Source organism: Cervus elaphus, chromosome 11 (assembly GCF_910594005.1).
Source record: "Cervus elaphus chromosome 11, mCerEla1.1, whole genome shotgun sequence".
Lineage (NCBI taxonomy): Eukaryota > Metazoa > Chordata > Mammalia > Artiodactyla > Cervidae > Cervus > Cervus elaphus.
This window is the reverse complement of record NC_057825.1, coordinates 13785577-13798813: the sequence shown is the minus strand read 5'-3', so window position 1 is coordinate 13798813 and position 13237 is coordinate 13785577. Positions and strand designations below refer to the sequence as shown.

The window sequence follows — 13237 nt, the reverse complement described above, 5'->3', positions numbered from 1 at the left end:
AAAGTCAAGCAACTTATATAATGTCATACAGCCAGTCAATGTCAGAACCATGTGTTGTCCCTAAATCTTTGGGTTCCAAGTTAGTTCAGGTGTTTGAGACCTAAACTTACAAGTGATAAACTTAACAAGTGATAAGGATAAAGAAAGCAAGAGAGGACTCCCAGGAGAAAAAGATACTGTTTTCTCAGTCACTGTGAATCTGAAATGTACATTAAAACAGATTTCAAGTATCTAATGCTTTGTGGGCTTCCCTGGTGGCTTAGTCGGTAACGAATCCACATGCAATTCAGGAGACGTGGGTTGGATCCCTGGATCGGGAAGATCCCCTGGAGAAGGAAATGGCAACCCACCCCAGTATTCTTGCCTGGAGAACCCCATGGACAGAGAAGCCTGATGGGCTACAGTCCCTGGGGTTGCAAGAGTTGGACATGACTTAGCAACTAAACCATCACCATCAAAGCATTTCACCCTCATTACTTCACACTGCTCCCAAGATGGCAGGTAAGGAGGTGAGTGTAGGTGATTCAGAGAGAAAGAAACAGAGGCTCCAGGTGGTGAGGAAACATGCCCATGGGGCCCCCAGGGGGAAGAGGATGAACTCCTCCTGGAGGGTTGCTTCCAGCCCTGTGCTCCTCGCCCGACCCCAGGCCTGGCAGCACTCAGCGTGGTCGAGCAATGGAAAACGCTTACAGGCCTGCGGCTCCATGTGCCAGCTGCACTCTGTCCAAACCAGCGGCTCCCTCTCTGTCTACCCTCCAGCTGGGGCCCTGGTTCCACCCCGTGGCCGCCCCATGCCGCTGGTCCACAGCAAGACAGGCAGAAAAACCACGGCCCTGGCCCTCCACCCTCACTGTGCCAGGGCTCTGCGGCTTGGCCACGTACGAGGGCCCACATGACGCTCCCGGAATAGCTGTCACTGTTGAACAGATGTGACCACGCAGTCCCCTGGGATGACCCCTGGATGCCTCCACGTTGCAACTCTCTGCTTCACCCCAACCTTCCAGTGGCTCAAGCCAGGACTTGTTTTCTCTCGTCCTGCCTCTAAGCTGTGCCCACTTCCCTTTTCTAATGCCCTAAGCCTGATGGCTGAGCTGGACATCCTGCCTGGGGTCCAAGTGCCTAAGGACAGATTTCGGATGACAATTACCTCCACCACCACCACCACCCCCCCGCCCTCCACCAAAACTGACCACTGCCTGAATGCCTCTCTCCAAAGGCTTCCACCAGCCTTCCCAGAAATCCTGCTGACTGGTTCCCACTATCAGGGTAGCCTCTCTGGATCTGGGGCTGTACCCTGGGACCAGCCTCCTCTCCTGCTGCCAAACCAGCATCCTCTGTTGTCAGAGATGCCGCCTCGCTGCCTCCCCCTCCCCCTTCCTGTTCCACGCTACCCTCGTCTCTCCTGCCGCAGCCTTTAAAGGACTAGAAACAACTCAAACGTTCAATGATAGAAGAACCGATAAACAAAGTGTGCGTATTTACAATGGGATGTACAGCCGTGCAAATGAAATGGAAACAACGACCTACCTCCACACAGAGTCAGAAAGAAAATTGCAGAAGACTATGTACGTGATCGCAGTGTTTTTATGATGCTCAGAAACAAGCAAAACGATATGCTCCTTAGGGATATATTCACATATAATAAAAGGTTTTTTTAAAGGAAGGAAATGGTAACAAGAACATTCGGGATGATGGTTACCTTGGGGTGAGGAATGGGATCAGGGAGCAGCACTATAATTGGAGACCTTGGGTTGGGAGGTAGGTTGGAGATGATGGTTTCGTGCTTCTGTTTCGTAGCTTACACACATGTTCTACGTATTCTTTCTTATATACTAACTGCTTCAAGATTAGATCGAGTGGGTCCCAGAGGTGGTATTTTGTATCATCTGATCCCTAGCCTGATTTATCTGCAGGAAACTGTGTGCCCATCAAGCACCTGGACTCCGGGTCTCCCCCCACCACCTTCATGGCCAAATGACCTGGAAGGATGCACCACCCCCGTGTCCATCTCCTCCCTGCCCAGTGGCTGATTCAGTGATCCACACATCACCCTGTCCCTTACTGAATGGCGGTGCCCAAGGGGGTCTTCTCTGGCCTCTGCTCACCCTGCAGTGTCTCAGCCCTGTGACTATCTGAACGCTGATGCTCCCAATCTCTCTCCCGCCCAGCCCTCTCTCTCCTGTACTCCAGGATCAGATGCCCAACGTCCACCTAACCTCCCCACTTGGGTGTCACACAGGCCCTTCAAAGCCATGTTCAAGTCCAACCCCTGACCCCTGCCCACAAGCCTGGCCCCTTCACGGTGGCTTCTCTCCATCCACCCAAGCACCTAAGCCAGCCGGGAGTCAGTCTGTCTCCACCTCTTCCCGCCAGTCTCTCCACTCTCCCCCAGGAGGCTTTGTCTCCCCAGCCCCCTCCAGTCTCGCCTGCTCCATCTAACTCTTACTCCAGGCCCTACTTCTGGGAAGTCTTCCCAGACCACCCTTGTTCCCACTCAGAAAATGTTAGATGGCCCCACAATCTCACAGCACCTGGTATGTTTCCTCTATTCCAGCACTTGTGACACTTTATACTAATCGATTTTTTTCTTTTTTCTGGCCATTCTACACAGCATGTTGGATCCTAGTTCCCCTACGAGGTCGCAAACCCAGGCCCGGTGCACCGGAAGCGTGGAGTCCTGACCACTGGACCACCAGGGAAGTCCCTACACGAATTGCTTGAGTACAGATTCTCTGCATCAGCCAGCAGGGACCTGACTTCCGGTCTCATTAGTACCTCAAACAGTGCCTGGCCCCTGCTAAGCAGGTGGTGAAAACTGCAGGAAGAAAGAATGAATGGGAGGCACTGCGGCTTTCCATAATGCTCGTTTGACTCTTACAAGCATCCTTTAAGGGAGGTTTAGTCTTAGTCTCATTTTACAGGTGAGAAAATGGAAGTAACTTGCCCCAAGTTACACAACAGGAAGTTGGACCCTGCTTCACACCAAAGCCCATGCGGGCAACCATCCCTCCACCCCTCTGACCACCCTGCCCCCATCCCTCACCCCACAGGAGACCAGGGAGCCCCCCAAGGGCCCGGTCAAGGCCAAGAACTCCAGTTGGGAACTGGCGCTGGTTACCTGGAAGCAGGTGGGGCCTGGCCTCCCTGCGGGGATGTCCGACTGGTAGAACACTTTGAGTTCTGGGGTCAGGGCAATGACGGTCTTGATCACCAAGGAGATGATATCGGACCAGACTTTCTTGATGTCAACCCCCTTGGAGGACAACCTATAGAGAATGCTAGAAAAAGTCCTTTTGCTGCCTGTGCTAGTACTGTCCGAATGGATGAAGTTCCCACTGTGGATGTTCAGGGAGTAGTTGGTCAAATGCATGAAGATGTGGTGCAGGTTTTTGGGGCTGGGCTCCTGGTATGGCTCCGTACAAAACCGAGAGAGTCCGTCTTTGGCTATGTAGATCTCTAAGGGCTCTAGAGACTTTAGTAGGACGTACAGACGGATATCAAACTTGAGTTTGTCGATGAGCAGGGGCTTGCAGATGTACTCCTGGACCACCGCCGGCCTGCTCTGGAGCGTCGCCGACAGGCGGATGTCACTGGGGTCTTTGATGAGGTAGATCCCGTCTCCCTGACAACCACTGTCAGGCTTCACAATAAAAGTGGGCTTCCAGGAGGGGTCCCCATCTTTCACCATCCGAACCTGGGGGAGAAAAAGGATGGTTAGCGCCATGCTCCTGTCCTCTCTGGTCCCCGAGACACAGCAGGACTTTGGCAAATGGTGAATGAGGGACAGAATGACCCCACCTACGTAAGGACTCACCCAGCACCTGCCAGCGAGGTAACACTGTGCCAGGAACTGAGACAGTGACCCCCAAATTGCCCCGATCTTGCCCTCCACAGTGCAGCCAATTTGCAATCAGGAGACCGGGGTTCCCACCCCAGGTCTTGGCCGGTTATTAGCTATCACCCTGAGCAAGTCCTGATGGCTCAGTTGGTAAAGAATCCACCTGCAGTGCAGGGGACCTGTGTTCGATCCCTGGGTTGGGAGGATTTGCTGGAGAAGGGATAGGCTACCCACTCCAGTATTCTCGGGCTTCCCTAGTGGCTCAGCTGGTAAAGAACCCACCTGCAATGCGGGGGACCTGGGTTCGATCCCTGGGTTGGGAAGACCCCCTGGAGAAGGGAAAGGCTACCCACTCCGGTATTCTGACCTGGAGAATGCCATGGACTGTATAGTCCATGGGGTCGCAAAGAGTCAGACATGACTGAGTAACTTTCACTTCACTTCACTATGTGTGGGGACTATTTGAGGCACTTTACAGAACATATGATTGTTCCCTTTTCGTAATATAGGAAACAGGGAGCGCAGGCCTGGAAGTCAGAATGTCTGGGCTCATATCCCCGCCCTGCTGCTTCCTGTGTGACCCCGGGCAAGTTATGTCAATTATCTGTGTCTTCTCCATCTGTAAAATAGGAGCAAGACTGTTCTGAGGATTAAATGAGATAATACATGCAAGGGTGAGGCCCACTGAAGCTGACACATGAAAGGCAGCCATAAAGCCTAGGTGTTGCTGGTTGGTGTTTTTTTTTTTTTTTTTAAACTTTATAAGAAACTCCAAAGTCTGTATTTAAAGTGATTATAGCATTGCTGTTTTTTAAAAAATGAAGTAACTTTCTGGCAGACTGAGGGGCAGAACCGGGATTGGAACCTAGATCAAGGGCTCTGAGGTGTGTGCACCGTTCTCTGTACTTCCACGCCTCAGTCTCCTCGTTTTAAAAATGGGGATATAAAAACCTTCCTCCCCGGATCACTGTAAAGAGGAAATAAACTGCAATGTGCACAGGGCGGAACACGCCGCTACAGAGAGCTCACGCGCGGAAACTGTTCGTTTCAGCTTCTGTGTCTCTCATTAGGTTCATCTGGTAGACTCACTCAGTCCTTTGATCTGTTGAGATCTTTTGAAAGTAGATCCTGTCATCTAAAGATCTGCTCTCCTCCCAGCTCCAGGTCAGCAGGACACCCACATAATTACCCGGGGCACTTGACCGGCACAGACGGTTTCCCCCAGACACTTGTCTGATCCTTGAGAGGTTTTCATCAGGAGAGGGGAACTGGAGGAAATTTAAAGGTGGATCTGGTTTTTCGTTGTTGTTGTTTTTAAATTTTCAATGTGGTTTTTTTTTTTTTTTAATGTGGACCATCTTTAGTCTTTATTGAAATTGTCACACTATTGCCTCTGGGTTTTTATTTGTTTGTGGCTTTGCTGGGTCTTCGTTGCTGCATGGGCTTTTCTCGAGTTGCGGCAATCAGGGCTGTTCTTTGTTGAAGTCTGTGGGCTTCTCACTGTGGTGGCCTCTCTTGCTGCGGAGCACTGGTTCAAGGGCATGAAGGCTTCAGGAGTTGCAGCGTGTGGGTTCTGCAGTTGTGGCACATGGGCTTAGTTCTCTGAGGTACGTGGGATCTTCCAGATCAGGGACTGAACCCATGTCTTCTGCATTGGCAGGCAGATGCGTTCCCACTGAGCCACCAGGTAAGTCCCCTGCCTCTATTTGATCCTTCGGGTTTTTTAGCTGCAAGGCATGTGGGATCTGCACTCCCTGGTCAGGAATCAAACCCGTCTCCCCTGCACTGGAGGTGAAGTGTTAACACTGGACTGCCAGAGCAGCCCCTTATTGGTGAATTTGAAAGAGGGAGCCACTCTCTCTGCAGCTTCTGGCTTGAAAGAGCTCGAGAGCGAGCTTTCCTTCCTTGATGAACCTTGACTCGGAGCTGAGCCGGCGTGCCCGACATCAGACTCGCCTGGCCGCACACCTTTGCTGCGTAAGCCCAACCCAGGACATCTGTGCTCTGGGCTTTACTTATCTCTCTGACCAGCCTATATTTCTAAGTGAAGCTTTTGCCAATTCCTTGGGCACTATCAGTTACTCCGGGCTTGTAAAAGATCGTTAACAATGGAGGAAACACTTAAAGCCTTAATAATGGTCCACATCCATTGTTTCCCCTCGTCAGCAGGATCCGAGAATGGAACTTCACGGGAGATCAATGCCGGCCTCCCAGGGCCCTCCACCGAGCCTCCCTTGCAACAGTGACCTTGAGGCTTAGGTAGTTATTTAATATTCATCTGAAGCGTTCATACGTTTGGCCCTTTACAGTAAATATAAGCGTACTGGAGAAACGGCAGTTATGGATCAAGAAGTGAAAAATGTCAGGTTTGCACTGATGGGTAATTTTTCCCTCTGGAAAGCTTTTGCTGTGCTGAAGATACTAACAGTTCAATATATTATTGGCCACAATATTTTCTCCTTTGAATTCACTGTATATGCCTTAAATAAATTAAACTACATGGTCAATAGTCTCTGTCATTCACTGCATTACTGAATATTTCTTCTGTTCTGCCAGAGCAGTACCATACGAATCAAGATTATTAATACCAACAGGATCATGGAACCTTTAGAACTGGAAGGATCCTGGGAGATCAATGGCACCCAATCCTCTCATAATTCAAACAGAGCAGTGGCAGCTCAGAGAGGTGACATGAGTGGCCTTGGGTCCCCTAACTGGCTATGGGGATGGTTAGGATGAGAACTGGGGCGTCCCAGGTGGCGCTACTGCTAAAGAACACCCCAGCCAATGTAGAAGAACTGAGAGATGCGGGTTCTGTTCCTGGTTCGGAAAGATCCCCTGGAGTAGGAAATGGCAACCCACTCCAGTATTCTTGCCTGGAGAATCCCATGGGCAGAGGAGCCTGGCGGGATACAGTCCACGGGGTCGCACAGAGCCGGATACTACTGAAGCCACTTAGCACACACCCAGGATGAGAACGGAAGCCTTCTGACCTCACGGCAAGTCCCCTGTGCCATCTTTACCTCTGACAAGATGAAAAAGGCCTCTTTTCCCCTGAATGCTCTTGGAAAGATTCTCTTAATATGGCAGACAGAATCTGAGCTCTGGCCACAAACTGAAGAGTTTGGCCTCTGAGCTTGGCCTTCTTGGAACTGTCATCATAGATCCTGAGTTTGCCAGGCCTGCCTCAGTTCCAGATCTTCTGTCTGGGCTCCTGGCTTGCTCCAATATAGGCACCATTTATGGGAAAGCTTCATAGCTGTTCTGAGTGTCATTCCCCAAGCCACCAGACCCCTTCAGTAACTTCTATTTTAAAACGAGAAAAAAATTCTAGAAGTCACATTCACTTTCCTCAGAGGTTTTACTCAAAGGTGACCTCTTCCCCACAGTTATTAAAGTTATTAAAGAATGAACGCATTGGTTCTTAGCAAGAAGTCATGGACCAGAATCTAAAGATAGTCTACATAACTAGGCCCCAGGCCCAGAAATTCAGATCTGGGATGAGACCTGGGCATATATGTACTTGAGAAAAAGCATGACGGGTAATTCTGGTGTTCACTTGTTTGAGAATCACTGGGCTAACGTGAATTAAATAAAAATGCAATCTGGACCCTACATACTGAATGAAGTTTTACACATTAATGCTAGCCAGAATATGAGAAAAACTTGCACTTGGGCTACAGCTGATGGTATCACCAGTTTCACCCAAACATGCCCTTGCATGTGAAATTCATTATCTTGTAACTGTATGCACAGGGTGCTGAGAGAGGTGTGCAGAGGATGAAGTTGCCAGATTGCCAGGCACTCGTTGGCACTATTGAAAATTTTTATGTCTTTTACTGCCCCCTAGTGGATATTTAAGAAATGTGACCAGGAAAGACTCGCCCCCCGGCCCCCCCATTCAAAATTTGACTCTTCTTAGTCATTTGGCCACCTGGTGCAAAGAACTAACTCATTAGAAAAGACCCTGATGCTGGGAAAGATTAAGGGCAGGAGAAGGGGACAACAGAGGATGAGATGGTTGGATGGTATCACCGACTCAATGGACATGAGTTTAAGTAAACTCTGGGAGGTGGTGATGGACAGGGAAGACTGGCGTGCTGCAGTCCATGGGATCAGAAAGAATCAGACACAACTTAGCTACTGAATAACAACAACAAAAGCACTCTACAAGATGCTAAGGGTCGCTCCCTGCGTCGAGAAGATCCCCTGGCGAAGGAAATGGCAACCAGTATTCTTGCCTGGAAAATCCCATGGACAGAGGAGCCTGGCGGGTTACAGTCTACAGGATCACAGAGTCAGATATGACTGGAGCAACTTAGGGCCCATGCACACAGTCTTAAAGAAGCACCACCACAAAAATTTCCCTCTGCGCTACTGTCAAGGTCAGCTCATACTTTGAATGAATGAAATCTCTAGAACGCCACGGTTAGCCAAGGTTGTACTCAGTTCTCACGCTGTCTGTCCCTTAAAAACACTTCAAGTGTTCTCCTTAATACACAGATTGTTAAAAAATTCTCCCTCAGTTAAAATTCTGTCTATATGAAACTTTTAGAATTATGGGAAACATAAGTATGAAATACAGGAGATACATACCAGGTAAAATCAGTGACTTTTATATTCTTCAAGGTGGTTTTTTGTTGCTGTTGTTCTTTTCCAAATTTACCATTTAAAAAAAAATACCAGTAGCAGCAAGTGTCTCTGAATATATTTTCATAAGGAATAGCTCTTGGCAAACAGATGTTTGTACGCCCATGTTCATAGCAGCTTTATTATCACTAGACAAAATGTGGGAGAAACCTGAGTGCCCATCAACAGATGAATGGATAAACAAAATGTGGTATGTACATACAATCGAGTATTACTCAGCTACAAACAGGAAGGAAATTCTGACATTCACTACAATGAAACTTGAAGACATTATGCCAAGTGAAATACTCCATCACACTAAAGGAGAAAACACTATATGGTTCCACTCATAAGAGGTACCTGTATGCTATGCATGATAAAGGGCTTCAGTCGTGTCCAACCCTTTATGACCCCATGTAGCCCACCAGGCTCCTCTGTCTATGGGATTCTCCAGGCAAGGATACTGGAGTGGGTTGCCATGCCCTCTTCCAGGGGATCTTCCCGACTCAGGGATGGAACCCAAGTCTCTTATGTCTCCTGCGGGCAACCGGGTTCTTTACCACTAGTGCCACCTGCATCAGGTATCGGGAGCAATCAAATTCAGACAGAAAGTTGAAAGGTGGTTACCAAAGACTGGGAAGGGGGAGGAATGCGAAGTGACTGTGTGATGTATACAGAGTTTCAGTTTGGGATCACAAAAAGTTCTGTAGATAGATGATGGTTATAGCTATTCAATAATCTGAATATACTTAACACCATTGAACTGCACACTTTAAACTGGCTAAGACAGTAAATTTTATGTTATGTATGTTTTACCACTTTGAGTTAAAATTTTTCTTTAAAAAAAAATAGTTTTTGGTAAGTTAGAAAGAGTACCTAAGTGAAAAACAGAAAATCTGGATTCCAGTCTCAGTTTAGTTAGGAAACATCTGACTGTGTGACCATAAGAAAGTCACCTGACCTCCTAGACTTTGTTGTACTCATCTATACAATAAAGAGGGTCATGCTGAGGTCCCTGGCTCCTGCCAGCTAACAGGTTCTGAACAATGATTTATCTTGACATCACCCAGCAGAAGGCTGTGCTACAAACACACGAGTGATGTGAATCAGAGGAGCAGGGCTGATGCGGGGCTGCGGTGATCAGCGTACCAGGATGATCTACGGGAGCAGGAGCACCCCAGGATGGGAGACTTGTGATGCACTCGAGGGAGGTGGCTGGGCAGCGGGGGGGACGCAAGCTAAACTATTTCGAGAAATTCAGCCATGGGAATACCAAGCCACAAAACATTATTAGCAGTGAGGGGGCAGGTAAGGGGGCAACTGCTGAAGAAATACTGTGTCTGCGATAGCGGGGACGTCAAAGCCAGTGAGAGCGGTCCTCTGTCACTCGGGTGGATTTGCATACAATCTTAGCAACCGAGACCCCTGGTGTTGCGGGCACAAGGAGCAGCTTGGCAGCAAAAAACAAGCCTCCGGTAGACAAGCAGATGTTATACAGTACATGCCGGGCGGGAGCAGGGAGCAGCCCCTTCCGGTCTTAGCCAATCCATCCTCACGTGGCCAGGGGCAGGGGTGGGGGGGAGGGGGGAAGGAGGGGTGCAAATTCCTCCTCCCAGTGTACCATGTACCAGGCAATTTCTGAGTCAGGGGAGAAGGCGGCGGTCTGCAGCTAGGTTACTGAGGGCCAGGCAGGAAGGGGCATGGTGGAAGGTAGCCAGGTGAGGCCCGGGGGAAGAACAGGTAGAGTGCTGTAGCAGTGGGGTTTTGAGAAGGCAGGAGAGAGCAGGATTCATTCCGGTGGCTGGAGAACAACCAGCGGGTGGAGTGGGGAGTGCCCTGGAAACCCCACTCGTGAGACTTTCAGGGGCCAGATCATCAGGGCAATAACATTAGCACACACCTACGGGGACTTACTATGGTCAGGTACTGTTCTAAGTACTTTACCTGTATCATCTCATTTAACCCTCAACAACTCTTATTTTACAGATATGTAAACAGAGGCCCAGAGAGGTTAAGTAACTTGGCAAAGGTCACACAGCCAATTAGACGTGGAACTGGGATCTAAATGCAGTCAGGCTCCTGGGCCCATTTCTAGAATGCAGCGTGGGATGTGTGTGAAGAAGGGCGATGGGAGACGACCAAGCCCGGGGAGGAGGCGGGGCCTGACTGGGGACGGTCTTGAATATCATTTGAGGGGAGTTTGGACAATGTCCTGAAGTGATGATGGCGAGCCACTCAAGGCTTTTGAGAACCTAATTACACAACTGAATTCTGCGGGTTCTGTGGGGAAAAGCCCTCTGGTTGGACGAGGGGACAGACATGGAGGGGGGCGGGAACAGAGAGGATGAGCCTGAACCGATGCCAGCAGTGGAGTTAGGAGGAAGGGGAGAGGTCTGGGGTCATCAGGCCCCCTGATGATGTGGAAGCCTCCGCGATGGATGAGGTTACACAGGGCAAGTATGGAGGGGAGAGATGCCCCTGGGAACAGAAGGCTGGAACAGGCAGAAAAGACCCCAAACACCTTGTGTTTCTACCTGATCTGTAGCAACCAGTGGGTTTTAAACTGCTGGGTGACCTGGCACCCACATCACTCTGGCATCTGAGGGGGAACGCTTTGACGCAGACAAGATTAGATGCAGGAACATATGGGGCTATCCAAGGCCCAAGGGGCTGAGCTGGGCAGTAGTGATGGGATCGGGATGCAGAAATGGGACAGAGGTGGATTCGGGGGCAGCTGGTGGCTGGATGCAGGTGAAGGGGCGGAGGGTTGGTACCACTTACAGATTTACGGGGAACTCAGAAAGAGGAGTGGGTCCTGGTGGAGAGGTGGGTGAGGAGTTCACCTCATTGACTGACTTATCCATTGAGCACCTGCAGCCACAAAGCCAGTTTAAGATTTTCTATCACCTCCTCCCACAAGCCCCTCGCTACTCATCAGGACAGGACCACATTGTTCAATATCTCATGCAGATGATTAATATTGATACAGCAACTCTCCTTGGCATTAGCAAAAATAAGAACTGCTGTCCGGCTGGCCTGAGACTCCCATTTTAATTTCAGATGGGGAACATCTTGAACTGGAGGAAGAGAATCCAAAGAAACTGCTCAGTCTAGTGGTTATTGGCAGGAGGTAACTCTCACTGCACCTGTCAAACACCTCCCCACTCCCTGGCTTTTGAAGAGGTCCAATCAACATACTGTGGAAAATTCTTAAAGAGATGGTGATACCAGACCACCTTACCTGCCTCCTGAGAAATCTGTATGCAGGTCAAGAAGCAACAGTTAGAACCAGACATGAAACAACAGACTGTTTCAGATTGGGCAAGGAGTACGCCAAGGCTGTATATTGTCACCCTCCTTATTTAACTTATATGCAGAGTACATTATGCAAAATGCCAGACTGGATGAAGCACAAGCTGGAATCAAGATTGCCAGGAGAAATATCAATAACCTCAGATATGCAGATGACACCACCGTTATGGCAGAAAGTGAAGAAGAACTAAAGAGCTTCTTGATGAAAGTGAAAGAGGAGAGTGAAAAAGTTGGCTTAAAACTCAACATTCAGAAAACTAAGATCCTGGCATCCAGTCCCATCACTTCATGGCAAATAGATGGGGAAACAGTGGAAACAGTGACAGACTTTATTTTCTTGCGCTCCAAAATCACTGCAGATGGTGACTGCAGCCATGAAATTAAAAGATGCTTGCTCCTTGGAAGAAAAGCTATGACCAACCTAGACAACACATTAAAAAGCAGAGACATTACTTTGCTGACAAAGGTCCGTCCAGTCAAAGCTATGGCTTTTCTAGTAGTCATGTATGGATGTGAGAGTCAGACTAAAAAGAAAGCTGAGCGCCAAAGAATTGATGGCTTTTGAACTGTGATGTTGGAGAAGACTCTTGAGAGTTCCTTGGACTGCCAGGAGATCAAACCAGTCCATCCTAAAGGAAATCAGTCCTGAATATTCACTGGAAGGACTGATGCTGAAGCTGAAACTCTAATACTTTGGCCACCTGATGCAAAGAACCGACTCATTGGAAAAGACCCTGATGCTGGGAAAGAATGAAGGCTGGAGGAGAAGCGGATGACAGATGATGAGATGGTTGGGTGGCATCACCGACTGGATGGACATGAGTTTGAGCAAGCTCTGGGAGTTGGTGATGGACATGGAGGCCTGGCGTGCTGCAGTCCATGGGGTCACAAAATGTTGGACACGACTGAGCGCCTGAACTGACTGAATTAAGAAAACCCTAATTGGTAAAACAAAACAACAACCGCCAAAAGAAAAGCCTGTTGGTTTTGATCATTGATGAGTGTTTGGGGTTTACTTGAACAGCTTAAAAGAAATAACATGACTTATTCTCAGGGATGTACAGCTGACCATTCCTGTGAAACTCCTTAAAAGGAGTGGCTTAAAAGACCCTCCTTCCTGGGCAGCAGCCTCCCTACCCGCCCCTCCTGCTCTACCCATCCCTCCTCCACACCTCTAACCCTTACCTCTAAGTCTTCCTCCCCCTTCTTCAATGGCAGGGCTCCTGCTCAGCACCAAAGGCCCAGCTCAAAGGATCCCTCTGAGAATCCTTTCCTGCCCTAGTAGCCTCTGGGCAGAATGGCCCCTTGGGTCTGTCCTCTGCGCTCCCATGCTTGTGGCCTCTAACCCGTCTCCAGCACATCTCCATCACGCTGTAACGCAACTGCCTGTGTGACTTGTAAGTCTGGAGCTATGGTATTTGACAGTTGCATCTTTGAGTCTATTGTGGGAGCTAAGAA

At 49.1% G+C, this 13237-nt stretch overlaps 1 protein-coding gene across 2 annotated transcripts in view; it reads right to left on the bottom strand.

Annotated features, from left to right (window-relative positions):
• Positions 1-13237, bottom strand: part of TTLL11 (tubulin tyrosine ligase like 11) — a 256195-nt gene that overhangs the window by 156613 nt on the left and 86345 nt on the right. The window contains exon 4 of one of the 2 annotated variants that reach the window (XM_043916940.1): positions 3119-3694. The exons of the other annotated variant lie outside the window; for it this stretch is intronic. Within the exon in view, the coding sequence (XP_043772875.1) occupies positions 3119-3694 (576 nt within the window). The remainder of the gene's footprint in view (positions 1-3118; positions 3695-13237) is intronic. 2 annotated transcript variants of the gene reach the window in all.